Raw genomic sequence first — 20588 nt, 5'->3', positions numbered from 1 at the left:
TGCAAATTCAGGTCCGGGTAGGGCTCGTCCCTTACCCCAGGGTGGGGACAATCTGCCCGTGCCCCCATTACCTGCTGCAAACACCAATTTCTGGCCGCCCCCCGAAACCAGCAGCGCCCCTTCCACCTCCAGGAGGGACGGAGGGACCGCACCCACCCCGAGACGGGGGCTCCGCACCTTCGCCCCCGGCTCAGGGGCTGGGGGTGCTGGAGTCGTAGCTGTCGATGAAGTCCTCCAGCTCCTGGAGGTGGTGGGTGCGCACCTGGCGCAGGTTGGCCCTCAGCGCCAGCCCCAGCGCCGCCTCCATGGAGGGCTCCTTCTGCAGCAGCATCGTGGCCACCACGGCGATGGTCAGGCTGAACTGCTGGTAGGACTGCAGGGAGAGGCAAAGGGTCAGCACGGGGCACCCCAAAACCCCCCTGCCAGCGGCACGAAGCCCTCTTGAGGACTTTTTTTTTCCCCCCAGGGGCGACGGCCCCTTCCCACAGCACCTGGGGCTGCCCCACGGCTTGCCCATCACCCAGTGTCACCTTATTCCCCGTGGATTTTGAACCTCGAGGGTGTCCCGTTCTTGGCTAGCCCCAGACCCCGCGTGTGCCCGCCAGGACTCACCAGCTCGATCTCCTCTTTCCTGGCAAGGACAGCGGCGGAGCGCAGGTCTGTGCTGGCCGGGGAGGGCGCGGAGAGCGTGGAGCAGAGCGAGGGCTGGCAGCCTGCAGCCTGGGCAGGGGAAAAGTGAGGGAAGGTCGGATGCTTTGAAAGGGAGAGGGAGCAGGCAACGGAATAGGAGCGGGGTTGGGACCAAATCAGGGCTGCTGGGGACCAGCCACTCTGCGGGGGCACCCACCGGGACCTCGCCACCCCCTTCCCTCCCAGCACAGCCCTGGCAGCAGCGCCTCTGAGACCCGAGGGCCCCTCTAGCTGATTTCTCTTCCCCATTAGGCAGTAATTAAGCCACTCTGCAACACTCTTGTTTGCGTCGTTAAAGCTCCAGTCCTGGAGTCGGTCACGCTCCAGCGCACTCTCAATCCCCGAGTTATTTTTTTGGCCTTTCTCCAAGCCGTCTCCAATTTATCGGCATCTCCTGCACGGCCCACAGCAGGGCTGATACGGGCGCTGCATCCAGACAAAGCGGCACTTTAACCCCAGCACGTAATCCTGTGGCTGGGAAGGCCAACGAGAAAATCCCCCCGGGGCTCCTGGGTTAGATTGGTGTTCCTGAGCCTCGCTGCAGGTGTTCCCAGGGACACGAGGGCACCGTTCCTGCACAGAAGGGAGGGCAGCGCACGTACCAGCTCCGTCCCACCCACAGGAGGGTGCCCTGTCCCAGGTGACGCTGCTGGCTCGGTGCAGACGTCGGAGCTGGCCTGGCTGGGCTGCGCATCGGGCTCCACAGTAGCTCCTGGTGAGACCTGTGAGTTTTCGGAGGGATGAAAGCCACCAAGAAGCATCAGGAGAGAAAGCACCCAGGGGAAGAAGGCAGCAGCTGTGCGAGAGCAGCGGGAGCCAAGCAAACGCTGCTGCCTTCACAAAGGGAAACCTCAGCAGGAGGAAACGCTACGGAGCAGCGCAGCCACAGCCTGAAACCCGTCCCACCACGGGCAGCTGCTGCCGTGCCCAGGAGAGCAGGCAGAGCCCAGCACGTACCTCCACGCCCGGGCTAGCTGCGGCGCTGCCCGTCTCAGCAGGCTCCGGAGGGGCTGTGGGGCTGTGGGGTTGTGACCCAGCACCTGCTCCGGCCTCGGGGGCACTTTGGCTGCACGGCTCTACCTGCGCAAAGCATTTCAGGTGCATTTCAGAGGCCACAGAGGGCTGTCAGTGCAGCCCAGGCAAATGGGAAAATGAGGTTTATGGAGAGGGCTGCAAAATCCCACCTCCCCCGTGGCACTGCAATTAGGCAGAAAGAGGAGATGGATGCATCGGCTCGTACCTGCTCAAAGTCCTCCTCCTTCCCGGTACAGGTGTTCTCCGGCAGGACTGGCTCCGTTTCCAAAGCAGAGGGGCCCTGGCCCTGGCTGCCTGCAGCTTTCTGCCCGTCTTCTGGCTCGACCTGGGGACAGGGAATGGCATGAGGCAGGGACATTCATCCGTCCTGGGGAGAAGAGCTGGGGAACGGGACAGACAGGGTGCTAAAACCCCAAGGAAACCAGGGGCTTCGCAGCCCCAGAGAAGCCAGGAAAACATCCCACATTCTGTCAAAGAGACAGTGAGGCAGTGAGCAAAAGGGCTGGGTGAGAGAAGCAAGATGTTACACGGGATGAAGGGATCCTCTGAGCCCGGCAGCTCCTGGGGTGCGAGCATCCCTGCACTTCATACCAGCTTTGCTTCTGCCACTGGCTCCTGCTCCGCAGCCTGAGGATCAGTGGCTGGGCTCTTCTGCAGGGAGGCTGCTGGCCCGGGGGGCTCCGACACCTCTCCGCTCACTGCCGGCAGGCCCTGGGGGAAATCGCGTTGGTCAGGGGCACGGCAGCACCACGAGAGCCACGTGGCCACGAAATGCGGGTCAGCGCCGTGTGCTGGAGGCAAAAACCCACCTCATCCACCTGCCCCCCGCTCCGCACGCTGTCTTTGCAGGCGCTAGCTGGCTGGGGAGCATCGGGGCGCTGCGGCTCTTCCTTGCCTCCTGGCTGGCTCTCCTGGGGGCAGGACTGGGAGGACTTGGAGGACGCGTGCTTCCCTGCGGAGCGAGAAGCACAACGGGACCGAATCCACCAAATCCTAACCCTTGCCACAGAGATGCTGCTGGCTGCACACGCCGTGGCAGCGCCCTGGGCATCCCTAGGCAGGCACCATCGTGGCAGCACGAACCTTTGAAGATCTGGGGAGAGGCCGGGCCGTGGTACGCCGACATCTCTTGCTGGACATGGCGAAGGAGTCGGCAGCGTTTCCGGCGCAGGCCACGAGAGCGCCAGGGCGGGCAGCCTTCCTGGAAGGCTCCTTGCTCCCTACAGGGTTAAAGACAGCCCCCGTGGGAAATTCAGGCTGGCGGGGATCTCTGGTGCAACCTCCCACCCGGGGCAGGGTCAGCGTCACTGCTGCATCGCCCTGGAGCAGTATTTACCCTGCCTGCTGCCCCTAGCCCTCCGCTGCGCACCACAGCTGAGCCTGGCCTCGTTTGTGCGTGCTGGGCAGCCCCCTCGTCCCCGGGGGGCCACCCCATGGGAGCTGCGCTCAGCCTGGACCCGCAGCCTGGTGCGGGATCCGTCCCCTTCTCCAGCCCGTGCCCCCTGCCCTCGGTGCGGGCACCCACCATGGGAAGTTGGCGGGGTGCTGCTCCTCGCTGGGGAACTCAGACCAGGTGAAGCAGCCCGGGGCAAAGAGCGGCGGCACCTGCGGGGAGCGGCAGATTTAGGCACAGATCCCGGGGCACCGCGCCTGGCCCAGCCACGGCCCCACCAGCCCTCCCCAGCCCGCCTCCCCTCACCCCCTCACCGGGTACGAGTCCTCGGTAAAGTCTTCCTCGGGTCTTTGGTACTCTTCTCTGTAGTCCCAGGGGGGTGGCGGACGGGGACAGTCCTGCGGTGCCCATCTCCTGTCCTCCTCCATCCTATGGAAGTCGGCGGGGCCGGGGAAAGACCGGGGGTGCCGGGGACCGGGCTGCCAAGGCAAAGCACTGCTGGTGAGGCCTTGGGGCAGCTCATTTAGGGCAGCTCGCTTAGGGCAGCCACATATCCCGCGGGCTTTCCAGCAGGAGTTTTGGTTTTACTCCTGTTCTCCCTTCCCACTGTGGCTCCAAGCTCTTCCTTTCTCCTGCTTCCAGGGGAGCCTCAGTTTTGGTCACCCTAAATTTTCAGGTGAACCCTGTCCTGTCCAGCTGGCCAGGGAGGAGAGAGGTTTGATTGAATCTCTGGGTCGGAGGGCGAGACACTACGAGTCTTTCAGGGTTTCAACAAGGTTAAACTTTGACTGACAGTTTCCTGAGGAATTATTAGATGCTAGGCAAAAGCACAGATGTTCCAAATAAAGAAAAAATAAATAAATATAGGGATTGAGAGAGAGAGAGAGACATCACCACCCGTGGATCCCGTGTTGACTCGGCCTCTTCAGGCTCTCAGGTGGTGGGCGCACACCCAGACGCTTTAGTGTCAGGGTTTCTAAAGCTCAGTCCCCACCTCTTTGGGCAGATCCAGGAGTCCTACACAGCCCTTTCCCGGGCGTGCCTGTTTCATATTGGGAAATGTCTGAGAAATGAGTCTGGGGTAGTTCTGGGGGTCTGAGAGAGACACTGCCCTGCCTTCGTGAGGCCCACTCGCTCACCTTTGGCCCTGTCAAGGCAGATGGTTAAGACAACGAGAAGTGCGCTGCGGTTGCTCGGGGGAGCTGCACCCCACAAACCCCAACAGCACCCCACAAACCCCAACAGCCCTGCCCTCGTCCCCTTACCGGGTGCCTGTTACGCCCGCCTCTCCAGGGCTGGTGCTCCCAGGGCGGCTCGTACCAGCTGTCCTGGGGGCTGGGAGCGTGGGGTCTGGGCTGCCACGGACCGGGCTGCAGGGAGGACACGGGGAGCAGAGAGCAGGATGAGGCCCTCCCCTCCGCCGCTGCCTCTCTCCAAACCAGAGGGATGCCGAGCGCAGAGCCCACCCAGCCGAGGTTCCAGCCAATTCCCAGTCTTCCCAGTTCCCCCGCGCACCGTGGTGATGCTCCCTCAGCTCCTCGGCATCCCAAGGGCTGGGGCAGCGGGCGCCCATCCTCACCACCCCAGAGAGGAGCCCCGCAGAGCCCCTGCGCTCCCACCGCCACCACCACCACCACCACCACCTACCTCCCAGGGGGCGGCGGGGAGCCCCCTCCTGCGGCACTTGTTGGAGAACATCTTGCCGGCACGCCGCCCTGGCCTCTGCCCTTGCAAGGAGAAGGCCCTCGGCAGGTCAGCGGCGCTCAGCTGCGGAGGGAGAGGTGTGGGAGAACGCGTGCCGCAGGACGGACGTCACCATCGGCTTGGGGACGGCTTCCTGCTGGGGCAAAGCAGACCTGCTCCGTGTCCCAGGAGGGGACGCGGGTCCCCCCCTGTGCCAGCACTGCTCCCCGGCACCGCACACCTCTGCTCCCCGCTTTCCCTGCCCGCCCCGGGCTCTGCCTGCTCGCGGCGAGGTTTCCATCACCCCGTGCAAAGCGCACGGGGTCAGGGCGCCCGGCGGCACCACCCCGCTATTGTTCCCTTGGGCTCGCAGCCGAGCCGCACGGCTGCCCCGGCGCCAGGCACGGCTCGGGCTCCCCGTGGAGGCGAGGGTGTCCGAGCCCTGCGGGTGCTCCCAGGCACTCTGCAGACTGGGAACAGCGCTTGTGGCTTCCCCACCGGCGGGCAGCAGCGGCCGCTGGGTGTTTATCCCACGGGACGCCGTCGGAGCGAGCAGGGGCCAGCTCTGACCCCACAGCAGCCGACCTAACCCCAAGCAGCCGGCTCCCAGGGGACGCAGGCAGCCTCATGCCAGGAGTCACCAAAGACGCGGCGCACACACCGACCCCTCGATCCCTCGCCTCACAGGTCGGCAGGGAGCAAGCGAGGAGAGTACGGAGAGTGAAAGCAAGAAATTAAGCCTTTTGTCCCCAAACTGAGGTTTTACCTGGCAGGGCAGGCCCAGGTGGCCCTAGAAGGGAGCTCACCACCTGGAAACAGCCCCAGCGAGCAGCGGAGTCAGCACGGCCGGGACCCCCTGCGTGCAGAGGGCCCTTCCCTCCCCTGGGGGATCTCACCGGCTCCCCTTGCTGAATGCGACCCAGCAGCAAGTGGCAACTGGGTGCTAATTTTCCCCCAGGAAGCTTCCCTTGGCCCCCTCCTGACCATTTATTTCCTGGGAGGGGCCACACGCCAGACTAATGCCCTCCAGGAGCTTCTGCTATTTGCGGAGCACTTCCTTAGGCTGCCTGCAGCGGGTGAGAACGAACACCCATCAACAGGGCGTGTGCTCAGCAGGACCAGCAGACCCCCCCCCCCCCCCCATTTCCTGAGGACCGCACAGCCCCCCCGTGGCAGTCCTGCCGGTGTTCCCAGACTGGCCTCTGATAACCAGAGGCAGCCAATTCCTTCTCTTTACCTCCTCTCCCTCGTCAAACAAAGCACAGTTTGATGCAAACCTTCCAAATCGCCACGCCGCACCAGCCGCTCCGCCAGCCCTGCTGCAGGGGTCCCACCTCTGGGGGTCCCGCGGGGCTGTCTGGGGGGGGGAGTCGGGCACAAAGCCACCGTGAGACCCCCCCCCCCCCATCCCCAGCGCCTGCCTCCACCTGGCTTGGTCACGGCCACGCAGTCCCCAGGATGCCCCCAGCCTTGTGCCGGGGGTATTTTGGGGAGCAGGGCACCCCAGCAGCGCGGCTGCTCCGGCACAGCCCGAGGAGGCGAAAGGGAAGGGCGAGAGCAGGGTCTGGGCAGCGCGGTGGCACCGGCAGGCCACGGCCCAGCACGGAGGGACGCTGCCGTCGCACCCACCTCTGCGGACGCCGGGAGCAGCGAGAGGTTCGCCGAGAGCCGCCCGGGGACGACGTGGCGCCGGGGCCGCTCACCTCCCGGCACCGCCGCTGGGCTCGTGGCCTGCTCGCAGCATGGCCAGCCCCCCACGCAGCGCCAGGCACGGAGCCCGCGGCAGCTCCGAGGCTTTCCCGAGGCTGCCGCCGGTCGAGGCACCCCTTCCTGGTGCGGCCAGGCACAAAGCGGCTCCGCCGGGGCGCCTACAGCCTCTCCTCATCCCTCTCCGGCTGCATTTCCACTGGGAATGGCGTCCCCCGGTTTGTTAGCGCCGGGCAGATGTGTCAGTGCTAGGCGCAGGCACCTCGCCCAGGCGCGTAACGAGATGCATGGCTTTCCTGATGCTTAATGAACATCTGCTTCGTCTCAGGTCTGACAGTAGCTGTGGGTTTGGCTGGGGGCTGGGAACGCGTTGATAACGAGCTGGTCCAAACTGGTCTGCCCAGCAATGCAAACTCAGAGCGTACACGCAAGTTTGTGACCTTGTAGGAGGGTAGGAGGAGAGACGGGGGAGCAGGGAGACTCGGAGTGAGTTTGCTGAGCCAAACGTTAGGAAAGGAGGAGATAAAAGGAAAAGCCCAAAGCCCGAAGCAGAGCAAAATCCTTCAGAGATGCCAAACGAGCAGTGCTGCTAACAGGGATGGGGCAGCTCGTGGCCCGCTGGAGCTGGCTGCCTCTCAGCGCTGCTCCCACCGGGCAGATAACACACAGCTCTCCAGCTGGTCGGTTAATTATAGTCTCTAATAGCTATAAATCAATTAACTAACTGGGTGGATCAATTAGCTCTCGGGGATTTGGGAAAAGAGTACGGCAGCGTGGACAAATTGTCTGCAGCATGGACAAATTGTCTGCAGCGTGGCCGGCGTGGCAGCACATCACCCTCAGGAGGGGAAACGCGCAGCTACGGCAGCTCCTCGGCTGGCACACGTCTTCCTATCAGAGTCAGGTCCTCCTCCTGGTGACCCAGGTGTCCCCGAAGAGGAGGATAAATAAATAGCTCCTGGGAACCACGGGGATGGTGTCCCCTGGAAGAGCAGGCTGCCTCACCCAGGAGGAGGACCACAAAATTTTGCTTGGGATTCCTGTCGATTGTCCGATTCCTTGCAGAGCCTCCAACGCTTCCTCACAGCCGTTGTCCATCTTTCTCATCGAGCTTTTAATTGCAATTAAGTCTGCAGAGCCTGTGCACGAGAGAAACTGCAGATGCAGAGGTGGCTTGGGGATAAATGTGTAAGGGGAAGACTGGAGCAGGGTCAAGCCCTGGCTCGATGCGCTCATCTCGTCCCAGTTCGGGCAGTGAACGTCCTGCCCCGCCGACAGTCATCAGTCACGGTGACCCTGGCACCTCGTCACTGCAGCACGGCGTTGTTTGACATGTAACCACATGGGCACAGTAATATATAACCTGCTGTCAAAGAGAAAAGGGCATGCAAATTGCAGCAGGGATGTCTGCAATTACAGCGAGAGCAGTAACAGTGCCAGGGTCGTATGATAAACCTGGGTGGCTGTGAACACCATGGGCACTGCACGAACACCAAAATTAGGTACCTTAGGAGGGAAAGCAGTGGCAGTTCTGTGGTGGCAGTTCTTGTGCTGAGAGGATTTCTCATCTCCTGAGAGCACGAGGGTGCTGCACTGCAACATACTCCTGGTCCTGCTGAGGGCACCGTGACTGTGCCAGGATGTGCTGTGGCTTGGCCGATCCAGCGCAGGGCACAAATCCCTGGTGTAGTGTTGATCCTACTACTCCCTGTTTGCTCCAGGCAGGCAAAATCTCAAAATTCAGCACTGCACGTAGTGCCTTTCCGTCTGTCCTCCGTGGCCATCCTTCTGTCTGTAGCTGTGCGACTTCTGCTGCAAAGCTGAGCCTTTGGCATCTGCCCTAAACTGGCCAGACCCCAATTTGCAAGGTTTGCAGTCCCTGGGGACAACAGCAAAGAATGAACGTTGCCAGTCGCCTGCGTGGGCTGTGCATGTCCCCCGCAACAAGGATGGCCCAAAGCCACTGCAAGTGCCCCAGACAGAGGTGGGAAAGTTCCCCGCGGAGCTGGCAGAGAACAAAGTTTTCCAAATAAGCTGTGAGGGCTGAAACAGCAGCTCCGGGAGTGGTGGAGCAGGCTTGTGAAAGGGCAGACCCCAGGAGCTAAGGAAAGCAGGGAAGAGTGGGATGAGGCAGAACTGAGAGCGGTTACAGTTCTGCAAACTGCAGCGAACGAGCAGGAAGGAATCGAGAAGAAATAGGGAATTTTTACGAAGTGCCTGGCAGCACCACGGAGCCAGAGCCAAGCAAGAGGAGCCTGCACAAACCTGTGCCCAACTACTGCGAAGCCTCGGGGGTTACAGGCGCTGGCGATAACCTGCAGAAGCTGCGTGCAGGCAGCCGGGAGCTGGGCAGTTCAGCAAAGCGAACAAGAAATTGTATGAAGCTACAGAAACATGCAGGGAGGGACGGAGGAAACGGGAGAGATGTTTTCCAAACAACACTGCTGGAACGCCGTCCTGCCCACGCTCACACCGAGCAGTGCCCTTTGGAGCGTAGCAGCGTGCGTTACAAACCACGGCAGCCGTGCCTGGAAATTTCCCAGTCAGACACATTTACAGCCCACGCAGCGTTTCAGGCATCCCCCCCCCCACTTTCTACGCATTTTTCTCTTATCTTATCTCGCATCCTGCAGGCAGCAAGCCCGGGGCAGCGGCATGGCCGCCCTTATCACCCGCTGTGCAAACCTCATTCCCAGGCATGTCAATTGTCTGGTCCTGCCGGCGCTGGCTCGGCTGGGAGGTGACAGCGTTCACCAGGCGGTAACTTTCCGCAGCACAAATGCCTGGCCGGGGACACCGCTGATTTTCAGCTGCACCAGCACCACGCCAGAGCTGGGGTGAATGTGCCCGATCCCCAGCAGTACGTGTTTGCCAGCCACAAACAGGCCACGTGCTTGCGCAAGGCTTTTTGCCTAGTGATGGAAGCGGCCATAAAGGTGGCCTGGTTATAGTTGGAAAAATATATAGACAAAGAGGTCTGTTAGCATGGGAAGTGCCAGCTTGGGAACCCAGTGCATCCTTGAGGTGAATCCCTGGGAAGTGCAGCTAACCTGAGACATGCTGAGACACCCTTGGTAAGTACAGAACAGAGAAACTACAATATAGTAAGGAACTCTAATAACTAACTTATTGTCTGAGAAAGAGAAGATCAGTAACAGTCACTGGCTGCTCCAGGTGGCAGTGCCCCACATCCCCCCAGGCGCCATCCCCTGAGGTGCAGCCCTTTGAAGTGCAGCCCCCTGAAGAGCAGCAGGGGCCCTTTGGGGAACAGCCCCCTGAGGCACAACCCCTTGAGGAGCACCCTTTTGACGTGCAGCCCCTTGAGGAGCAGCTCTTTGAGGCACAGCCCTGTGAGGCGCAGCCCTTGAGGAGTCGCCCCCTGAGTTGCAGCCCTGTGAGGCACAGGAGCAGCCCCTGAAGCACAGCCCTTTGAGGCGCAGCCCCCTGAGGCACATCCCCTGAGGCGCAGCACCTTGAGGACCAACACTTGGAGGCGCAGCCCCCTGAGGAGAAGCCCCCTTGAGGCGCAGCCCCCTGAGGAGCAGCCCCCTGAGGCGAAGCCCCCTTGAGGAGCAGCCCCCTGAAGCACATCCTCTGAGAAGCCCCTTGAGGAGCAGCCCCTTAAGGCACATCCCCTGAGGCTCAGCCCTCCTAAGGTGCAGCCCCCTGAAGCACATCCCCTGAGGAGCAGCCCTGTGAGGCGCAGCCCCTGAGGTGCAGGCGTCCCACCCCAAGAACACACGCGAAGCCCCAGCACGCGGCGCGAGGCCGCCATTACGCATGCGCCCCCCCCCCCCCCCGCCCCCTTCCCGCGCGCCGGAAGCGACGCCAGAGGGCGGCGGCGGCGGCAGTGACAAGATGGCGGCGAGCGGCGCGGTGGCGGCGGGCGGCCCGGCGGCCCCCCGGCAGGGCCTGGGCGGGTGGCTGCGGGGGCTGCTGCGCTTCGCCGCCGACAGGAACGACTTCCGCAGGTCGGTGCTGGGTCGGCGGGGGGCCGGGGGGGGAGGCCCGGGACGAGGTCCCGCGGGCTGCCCGGGCGCTGTGCTTGCCTCACAGGAACCTGCTGCTCAACGTGGGGCTGTTCGCCGCCGGCGTCTGGGTGGCCCGCAACCTGACGGACATCGACCTCATGGCCCCGCAGCCCGCGGCGTAGCGGCGGTGAGGGGCTCGGAGGGGGCTGGGAGCCGCGGGGAGGGGGTCGGGGGCCGGCAGAGGGCCGAAGGGGGTCGGGAGGGGGCTGCAGGGGGGTCGGGAGGGGGCCGCAAGGGGTCTGGGAGACGCGGGGGGGTCGGGAGGGAGCTGCAGGTAGCCGGGAGGGGGCTGCAGGGAGTCTGGGAGTGAGGAAGAGGGATCCCAGGGGAGTCAGGGGGGCCGCAGGGGGGGCCAGGAGGTCTGGGGTCAGCACTTGGTTGCATGGAGCAGACCTCAAACCAACCCTGCTTGTGCAAAGCGCCCTGACCCAGCTCTAACTGCGCTTATTTACAGGGCTAGGGAAGGATCAGACCTGCACGGCCGAGGAGTTCGCCCTCCCCATTCCCCAGGACCAGAAGCGCTGTGTGTAGCAGTTACAAGTTCTGATACGCTCACGGGAGTGGCTCCCGTTCTTCTCCGCAGAGCTCCTACTCCTACATCAAATGTGTCCTGCTCAAAGCAACGACAACAGGGGGAAAAACTCAAGTATGGAAGAGAGAATTCCTGATCAATTCATTCTGTAAGGAATTGAGAATAGTCTCCTCAAAGATGTGAAGCCCTTGCACGCAGAATCTTCTTCTGTATCACCATCTAGGTATCTAATTTAATATTAAAGTATGTAGAATAACGACGTGACCCAGTGGAATTTCATTTTTTTAATAAGAAACTTCAGCTTACAAAAACAAGGTGTAAAAAGAGTGAAGATTTACAAAAAAATCATAAAAACATGATTTGTATTTCACACCCAAAAGACAAAGGAACAAGTCCAGTCCTGGGTTGTAAGCAGGACCCATCAGCTACTTATTCAAAGGAAAAACAAAACTGTAAAAAGCCCTAGGTAAACTCTAACCACCGGAAGGTTTCATGGGTGATGCCTGGCTGAGATAAAGCTGGGATGTTCACTGTAAAAGAATTAGGACCCTTTTTGGGGGAAAAGAAGCCATTTGGTGTTGCATAGCATTTTAGTTCCATGGCCTGAAACTACAGCTTGCCCTTACCGCCTTGGAGTCCAGCTGGGGGTGGTGAAGCTGTCGAAGGGGCAGCGAAAGCAGCACACGAGGCTGCCGGGGGAGCTGTAGGTGTAATTTCAGCAGACAGGGGACACTGCAGCTCCAGAAGATGCTAGTTGTAGAGCGGAGTAACTTCCCAGCCCTGAGCGTTATGGCAGTATGACTGCAACATGGCTTCGGATTCTTTGGGACAGTCGTGCACAGGTTTTTAATTTAAGACACTCCTTTGAAGTAGCACTGCCCCCGCGCTTTGTGGCTGAGAACTGCCCCTTTAACCTGCCTGAAAGAAATTAATTCCACTACTGACAGATGTTCTAAAATGCTGCTTTCAAAGCAGGACTTTTTACATCCTGTAAAGAAACAAAGTTCTTGTGAAGTATGGATAATCCAAGTTCTGCAGGAAGAGTTTCTGAAGGAAAAAGGGATTAATTAGAACATTAGGTCATTTTCTAGTTAATCTGAGTTCTGATTTAGAACACACTCATCGCCTCCTGAGGCCGGGGTTCAGGCAGGGGGTAGTTCATGCAGCTAAGTACATAAGGCTGCCACAGGTGACTTACTTGATGTTGTCTTAAACCTTGACTGAAATAAAAGCTGCTGACCCCGTGATTAGGAGCAGTGCTTCGAGTGTTTGCACTGAGCTGTGAGACAGCTGGACAGAGTGCCAGAAACATTCGGTCATTAATTGGATTCTCTTGTCACTCGCTGCTGCCTAGGAGTGTCCTTGAAGCAAAGGCAGTCTCTTTCATGAGCACGGCATACACCGGCTTGTCATTAGTGACGTAAGCAGCAGAAACTCGAAGCAGAAACTAGAGGCTGTTCTGACTTAAAGCACCCCCAGAAGTCACTGATAAATCAGGAAACCCACCCAAGCTCCAGCTTTGATCCTTATCCAAGAAAGCAGAGCAGCTTTTTACTCTTGTTTTCACAGGGGCTGCAAGGGGATTTCATCCTGAAAGAAAAACGCTCGTGTTCTGCCCAGCCGTTGTCAACAGCACCCTTCCAGGGATCTTAACTTAGAGCAGGATTAACTTTAAAAGGCCTGAAGATTAACTTTAATTCTGCCCTTGCTCAAGTCAACAGCGGAGCTTCCGGGGCATTAGTGGAAGCAGGGGCTCCCCAGCAGCATCCCACCCGCGCCTGCCACACCTGAAGGAGCTCAGCACTGCTCTCGGAGAAGCTGCTTTAACCATCCTGAACTTTGCAACTAAATCTGTTCTATGGAAAAGCAGACTTGTAAGAGAGTTTGACTGGAAACAAACTTAGCCACTTGTTCCTTTGCTGTAAATTGCTTATCTAAGTAGAGGTATAGGAGGCCGTGGCTTAGGGTGTGACTGCTTAACCAAAGCTGAAATTAAGCAGGGAAAGAATACGGACCTCTCTTACATGGGCTCTAGGTTTCTGTACTTTGCACGTCTGATAAACAAGGTGAAAACTGATTTTCACGTGGATATGCGTAGCTTATCTCATAGCAGTAGAAAACAGCCATTAGGGCCCAAGTCTAGTAACTCCATTTAATAAATGTAAGGAGAGCAAAGATGACGTGCTACGAGATATTCCCGAATCCGAGGTACAGAGTTACGCAGACCGAACACTACTACACCAACTGTGCAAAGGAGGAGGAGCCCCAGGGGTGTTATCCTAACTTCTTACCTACAGGTCCTATTCAACGGTGCACCACAAGCCTGTGGTGGCATCGCTCACCTGCAGAGCTCTGGCTTGCCCACATGATAATACGTTCTTTAACCTCTTCTATCCGCAAACAGGGCGTTGATTCAATCATACTAATAGAGTTGTAGCAGTACAAGTTATCCCCATAGCATGGATGTGGTTATCTAAGGAAATAAGGCTAGCTTAAGTAACAACGCTGCCCGTGCTGAAGGGGTGTCTGTGCCTCTTCAGCAGGAGGAACATTCAAAAGCCTCACGCTCCCACGAAGAGATGCTCACATGGAAAGTTTGTGTAAAGCAGGAACAGAAGCAGGCCTTTTCTACCCCAATTTCCACAGAGTTCTAATTGACAAGTCAGGGCCCAGAACCGGAGGTTTAGCACAGGGAAAAAAAAGTCAAATTCACTACCTGCCACCTCTACTGAAAGTATGTTATCAAGACTAAGAAGTACAAACCACATTGTGTTCAATCACCAACTGTATCATCTCCTTTCTCACGTCCAGTTATGGAAGCATTTACGGTGACGTTGTGGGCTTTAGGCAGGTAGCTTCTTTTTAAAAACTTGAGAATTTGGGGTATTGTTCCTTAGGAACTGCAATTTTTAATGGAAAAGCACCATTCGTTTGCCAGTGTGAGATTACTGATAAGAGAAATTTTTGCCCCCCAAACTGGGAGCTTGCTGCTAATGAGACTGCATTTGGATTTTATTGCCTATACCTGCAAAATATGCAATCGTCTGACAAACAAGGTCTGCGTATCAGACGCTTCCTGTCTCTACTGAGCGTAGACCACAGCTCACTGCTGCAGTCAGCTTGGCTTTACCGTTGCTGGTTGTTTCATTCCTCCCGTCTCCTTCCCTCACCCCAACCTGCACAAAATCAGTAGTACGGCAGTTCAAGAAGAACCCAAAGGGTAGAGCACTTTGCTGTAACTGAAACGCACTCCGTGTCGAGCAGACGCTTCAAAACAATAAATAATTAACAGTGGTTAAAGTCAGTCTTGGGCCCACTGGCCCGGTCTTTTTTTTTTTTCCTTCCTCCCCCCTTTTGGGAATGTACATTGCAAACAGCATTTTTAAGACTTAAGAACTCTTTTGAAGGTATTTTGGCCCACCATGCAGTTATCCTTTAAACAAGTGGAACCCATTCTCTCTCACACACAGAAAATAAAATAAGCACAATGGAAGGAGTAGCCTAAAGGCACACCCCTTAAATGAAGTAATACAAACAATCACAAGTTGGTACAGGTAACCGACATACACAGCTTTTGATCATTTCATTTGTGCTGTAGATTTTACAAATTTAAAAGCTTGCTAGAATGCTTCACATTCCCATCTATCTACCTGCAATAAACAGGTATCAATGTTAATGTAACAGACATGAAAAAAAACAACACTTAATTGAGGTTTTATCTTCCCACGGGCAATAAGTTCTCTGCCTGAGTCCGTCCTATCTGATCTCAAACCAGCTGAAGGGATTAGACACACAAAGAGGCAGAATTCAGAGCTGCTGCTTGGATTTTACTACTTACTCTGAAGAAGGGACACTTGGCCACCTTACACAAGTGATGTCTTGCATAACACACTCACGCAGGCATTACCACGACATGTCTTTGCTCAGGTGCGGAAATGTTTGCTGTGCTGCTAAGTGGAAATCTGTGCAAACACTGCCATGGTGAGGGGAACTATATTCTTTCTTTTCTAAGCCAGCCATTACCATTATTTGTAACAGAAGGTCTTTTCCAAAGCTACAGCTACTCTACCAAAAACAAAAACCACTGGAGTTTGTGTTCCCTGCACCACGTTACATGATGTGATAGGCGTCAACTTACTGACCTGGCTGGAAGGGGCCCAGATGACATGAGAAAATCTAAGAAGCCAAATCTAATCTGCCTTTGAACAAGTTGCTCCTCGAATTATTACAAACACAGATTTCAAACACGTAACAGTAAAACGCTAGCTTCTGAGCTTGCTCGTAAACTTTTTCACTCACATACAGATATGAAATGTAAAAACGTCAGCGATATTGAGAGTACTTATAAAAAACACAAATCTGCTGCTTCAGTCAGGAATTAACGACTGATTTCCCAACGTTTCTGTCCCATGCAAAATGTTATCGGATACAAGGCACCAAATCTAAGGAACCATACAAAATTAGTTCACAAAATTGTATTGGCAGGTAAAACTAGTCTCCCTCTACTGTTTCTTCTTTAAGTACTTCTCATTCTGCAGTACTGTTGGCTTCCACTGTAGCTTATCCTGGGGTATCGGGCAACAGCCAGAAGGTTCATTAGTCTCTCCCATTGAGGTGCAATTAAGCATACTCAGGCCCGGGGACATCACAGTCAACATAAGCGTGTCTAAATTGCCACCAAGACAATATTTCTGCTAGAAGCCTTGCTTTTACAAACCAAAATAACTTCTGATAGTGAGTCCATAGGACACACTTACTGCTTTTACTGCTTCCAATTTTATTCCTACGCTCAAAAAACCGGCTGGAAGTCCTTAAGTACATGGGAGCGGTGCTGCCACCCAGAAAAGTTTGACGTCAAGCATTTAATATGTATTCTTCCATTTGCTGCCTCCCATTGACAACTCCAAAGCCAGACTGTAGAATTGTTCTGGTCAGAACTAATGGGGAAAATTTGTTTTTTTTCACTGCTTTGCAGAGAAACTGTTTTTGTGGTATGCATAGTTTAACTTGGGCATGCAGGCAGTAAAGGGGTAACATAAAGGCAAATCTGCGCAACTGACTCACGAGTGGAATGAAGTTAGCTAAAATCAAGCGTTTTCTAATGACTACAGCAGATGTTGTATCACACCTGGCCATGAATACGTTAAGATTCTTCATTCTTGAAAGCATAACATTAAGGAACTTACTTACAAGTTGAATAGAATAAGGACATGCTGGGAACGGTTCTGTCCCAAAGGCTGCCTACTCATGAGTCTGACAGTGGCTTTCTTCGCCCTCAGACAATAACCTGCACGGTGCCGTGAACCCAGCACTTGCTCTCAGCATCTCTCGAGGCAACCGGCTCCTTGTTACAGGACTGAACCCCTCTATAGGAATCTCTGTACATACAGAAACCAATTCCACTTCCAGTGGGACCACAATAAAGGTTCTAATCCTGCACTCAGCTTGCGACTCAGAACTTCGGATGCTGAACTCCACACCTGAGCTAAGTTACATCATTTGCTTCGGTGTTTGCAGAAGTAGAGCCTGCATTTGGAATTATTCTAAATATGCATCAGTGTATTAGCAGGATTTGAAGCCAAACCTTTAAAGGAGGGACAAAGTTTGCATCACAGGCTACGCTTTGTCAGGCATTCACTTAAGTGGGCTTCGTTGTAATTGCAAGTTGTATGTTTGTCTTACTAACGTACAGAAGTAGCTTCCAATTATTATTTCTGGCAAGCAGGACACTATAAAACAGTGTCCACCGTGACGGGGACATTGGGCTATGCTTATACAAAGATGCCTGCAGTAGACAAATATAAACCAAACAGCATAAAAAATGCTATACGCTATCGCTTCCAAATAAAAGCTAAATATTACAGAAACCTCACAGTGTTGGAAAAAGCAAGTTTACTTTGAAGTATAATTCATTCCTTCCCTATCAGGGCAATCATTTTTCTGACCGCAGTATCTCCACGTCTCAGCACAACTAGGCTAACGTCACATGGAGAGGCCACTAACGTCAAAAGATGTCAACAGCAAATGCTACAAAATCTGCTTGGGCCATCAGGTGCACCAACAGCTAAAGCCCCAGCCCGCCTCCGCAACTTATTCGCTGACAACTGCATTAATTACTACCTGAATTCAAATATTAACGCAAAACACTCAGTCAAAAGATGAGCATTCATAGCAAAGAGTCTCGGCTCACTGCAGTAACAACAATCAAACTTTATATAAACAGGGCCAGCACGGCTAAGGGATTTGGAACAAGAGCACATTATTTGGTAGTCACAGTAAACCGTGACTGTTCAGCTTTCCCTTCCACCGCTGAGATCAAGAAGGCAACGTTAAACACCTTTTCCTTTAGTTTTCCTTTTAAGACGTGTAGTCTTCACAAAGCATGTTTTGCTCTAGAAAAGAATCCATCATGTATCTGAAAATATCCCGTACCTGAACATCACAAGCACTTGATTTTCCTTCCTTCATGAATGCCAACTTCCACCTGCGCTGAAGCCAAAGCAACTTCCTCCGCATTCAGCGGGGTCACGCTTACTTTTATTCTACCTCAGTCTGGCCTATTGCATTTGCATTAATTTTATTTACTAGTAGCACAAAAAATAATGCTACCTAGTAAATACATAGATATATAGACATTCATAGGAAATCCTTCCAGACCACGCTACATTTAGAGAAACAGAAGTCAGACTTTTCCATTAGTTCCTACGGGACTGTTTCACACTGACTTGTCTCCAAAAAAATATGAGCATATGAACTCCCGATTATTCTTAATTGGCAAAAATCAGTTTTTTGTAGGCTCAGAAAGCCACGTGTTCCTCAGACATACAGGAAACGGGAATCTTTAAGGACAGAGGAGACCTAATGCGGCACTGTGCTCTCACAAAAGAGGAGTTTCATATTTGCTGTGCTCATCTCTGCAAGGCTAAAGTGACTAATGTCAGCCAAAGTAAAACGGACCAATTTGCCCATAGGACAGGAAATCAGAAGTTACAGTAGTGGCAGTGGAAAAAGAGGAACGGTATTTGGGAAATTTTCCTATTCATCCCCTCTAACAATAACGTACAGTTATTACTTTATGTCTCATGGGCATATGATGAGAAGGACAAAAGTAGAAGAGGGAAGAAGAGAAATCTGCTTTCAGAACTTCTCTTCCTGATAATGAAATCCATTTTTTTTTTTTTGAAGAACCTCATATTTTAGATGACAGCAACCTATAACCGTTTCAAAAAAAAAAAATAAAAGCGACCATCAAGATTGAAAGATGTCAGGTATCTTTGCAGTTACATATTCAGATTTGTTTAAAATACGAAACGTGAGCAGTCAAACCCCAAATTATAAAAATACCTGAGGTCCAACTGTAGGCTGAGAAGTGACTATAAAAAGTCAACTAGGGCCCTACGTTCTAAAATCAAGATGATTACAAGATACAGACATTATTGTAGCCTTTCAAGCTCAACATGTAATTTGACAGTTAACTACATTCCTTCCCCTTATGCCCCAGCAGGAATAAAGACTTCACAGGTTAAATTCTGCTCATGACATCACGACATCTGTGCAACCCCACTGCCTTCAGTTATTCTGGGCCTTGTGTAACCATCAGATCCATGAATATTCCCACTACAGGAGCAGTAACAGAACCGAGCTCTGTCTCTTACCGTTGTGGTATTACCTTCATCCTGTTCCCCTGAGGAAAACAAGCCACACTTGTTAAAAAAAAAAAAAGTGCCAGTTTTCCAGTGTAAGTTGCCTCCATTCTAACTGCTTCTGCTGTCATGGCTGTGCAAGTCAGGGCTTCAAATTCTTTATAACCTGATGAACACAGTTATGCCAGCGGAAACCTGTAATATAGGCTTCGGTTTTGCTTCCACTGTAAACAGATGTGACTGATCACACACAGGTACATTCCCGTCTTATTACAGGGTGTTTTTGTTGTTTTCTTTGTTTGGTTTAAAACAAAACAAAACACACATTCTCCAGAGCAGAACTGTTTCAAGAATCACATTCCTAGTGAATTTAGCTGCCTATTCAGTTCAGCCTAGAGAATAAAGCATCAAGTGTGCACACAGCCCCCAAAACACTGAAAAAAAAACCAGAGCTGTTGACAAAAATAGCCAGCCATTGGTTTGCCCTTAACTGATAGCAAATAAATTAGTATCACAGAAATAGCTGAGGTCTGGGGAATATTTTCTCTTGTAGAAGCGCATCAAACATTTCTTCAGCAAGAATGGCTTTTAGGGCAGCCAACTCCATCTATCCGACAATCATAAAAATAAATACCTGGGTGTGATTCAAACCCCGGAAATCTGAACGACAGTTAAAGGGGATGGCGCTATACCTGCTCCTTCTAGAGGTTTATCAGCATTATTAGGTACTGAAGGTGTTTGGAAGCCAGTTGAATGCTTCTATTTCCTGGTTGTGCTCATTTGTTATGTGTTACTCAAATCCATTTTGATATGAGGCTAATGATACAAAGCATCAAACTCTCCCTTTTCATTTTGCGAGCATAATTTAACAACAATATTCATTAAAAACTAAGATTCTGACTACAATCTTACGCATCAGAATTGCACAGCTTGATATACTTCTCCAGACCCTGGGCGGCAAACACCACGATCTGATCCCCTTCCTGCAGTGAGCCTTTTTTCCTACAAAGAGGAAAGTTGTGAACACCGATGGTTTAAAAAAACAAAACAAACAACAACTGAGACCGTTGATTGAGTTATAGAGCTTCCCATCATGGGAATGTCAGTCTTCTGTCTTTATCACTATTTTTGGACAGCACCTGAGCTTGAAGTTGTTCTTCTGAGATTCTTGCTTTGTCCTGCACTGTTCTTTGAGTGTAAAAGAGAATGTAGGCCTGGGTTTTGCACACCTCCTCCACGCTACATACATTCAGTTTGGAGTCATTGCAGTGGACCCAAAAACCTAGGAATCAAAGTGAGAAAGAGGACATTAGTAGGGGAGGCATCATGTCTTCTGATTGCATTTTGGAACTGTTCACAGGAGACATCCACAGAGAAAAAGGGTAATGTAGGACAAAAGGCATCTGTACCGTTTGCCCTACAGATACTTTGGAAAGGAGTTTCTAAAATGGGAAACATTTTTACCACTTCTGTGCTGTTAACACAGTTTAGAAATATGGAATCATAATTTAACCAATTGCATATTATAGCCCAAAAACTCAATTAGGAAAATAAGAATTCCCCGGAGACAGACAATCTGTACCTCTTTCTGCATCAGTTAAAAGGCAGAATCAATGCTGATTCAGCTGCAGAAAGACGACTGCTGGAAATTCAGAAAAACCCTGCGGATGTTATTCATGAATAGTCCCTGTCCAGTTTCAAAACACTTTCTGTTTATCTCACCATCCCAAGGATACCGAGAAAAGACACCCAGCTGGAGCAGCTCCACAGAGTTACATCCCGTGAGAAAATGAAGCATTCATGCTGTTAACAGTGAGCAATAAAAGGCATCCCGAAGTGCCGCAAAGCAAAGAGCAGCAATCTGTGGTCTTTAC

At 53.5% G+C, this 20588-nt stretch overlaps 2 protein-coding genes across 9 annotated transcripts in view; one reads left to right on the top strand and one right to left on the bottom strand.

The window, feature by feature from the left end:
- Positions 1-10329: 10329 nt before the first annotated feature.
- Positions 10330-11335, top strand: TOMM6 (translocase of outer mitochondrial membrane 6). Its single transcript, XM_035561431.2, has 3 exons — positions 10330-10479; positions 10565-10666; positions 10994-11335. Exons 1-2 carry the CDS (start codon positions 10367-10369, stop codon positions 10659-10661), a joined length of 210 nt encoding a protein of 69 aa, XP_035417324.1. The 5' UTR covers positions 10330-10366; the 3' UTR covers positions 10662-10666; positions 10994-11335.
- A 6-nt stretch (positions 11336-11341) lies between these two features.
- USP49 (ubiquitin specific peptidase 49) overlaps positions 11342-20588 on the bottom strand; it is a 34616-nt gene continuing 25369 nt past the window's right edge. For 7 of the 8 annotated variants that reach the window (XM_035561430.2, XM_050715333.1, XM_050715335.1 and 4 more), the window contains one exon: positions 11464-19996. In XM_035561430.2, the coding sequence (XP_035417323.1) occupies positions 19806-19996 (191 nt within the window). In that variant the 3' untranslated portion in view covers positions 11464-19805. Of the gene's footprint in view, positions 19997-20588 lie in introns of all 8 variants that reach the window. The other variant, XM_050715334.1, reaches the window with a different exon arrangement.

Source organism: Cygnus atratus, chromosome 24 (assembly GCF_013377495.2).
Source record: "Cygnus atratus isolate AKBS03 ecotype Queensland, Australia chromosome 24, CAtr_DNAZoo_HiC_assembly, whole genome shotgun sequence".
Classification (NCBI taxonomy): Eukaryota; Metazoa; Chordata; class Aves; order Anseriformes; family Anatidae; genus Cygnus; species Cygnus atratus.
The sequence above is the reverse complement of the archived record's forward strand: the minus strand, read 5'-3'. Positions and strand labels throughout refer to the sequence as shown.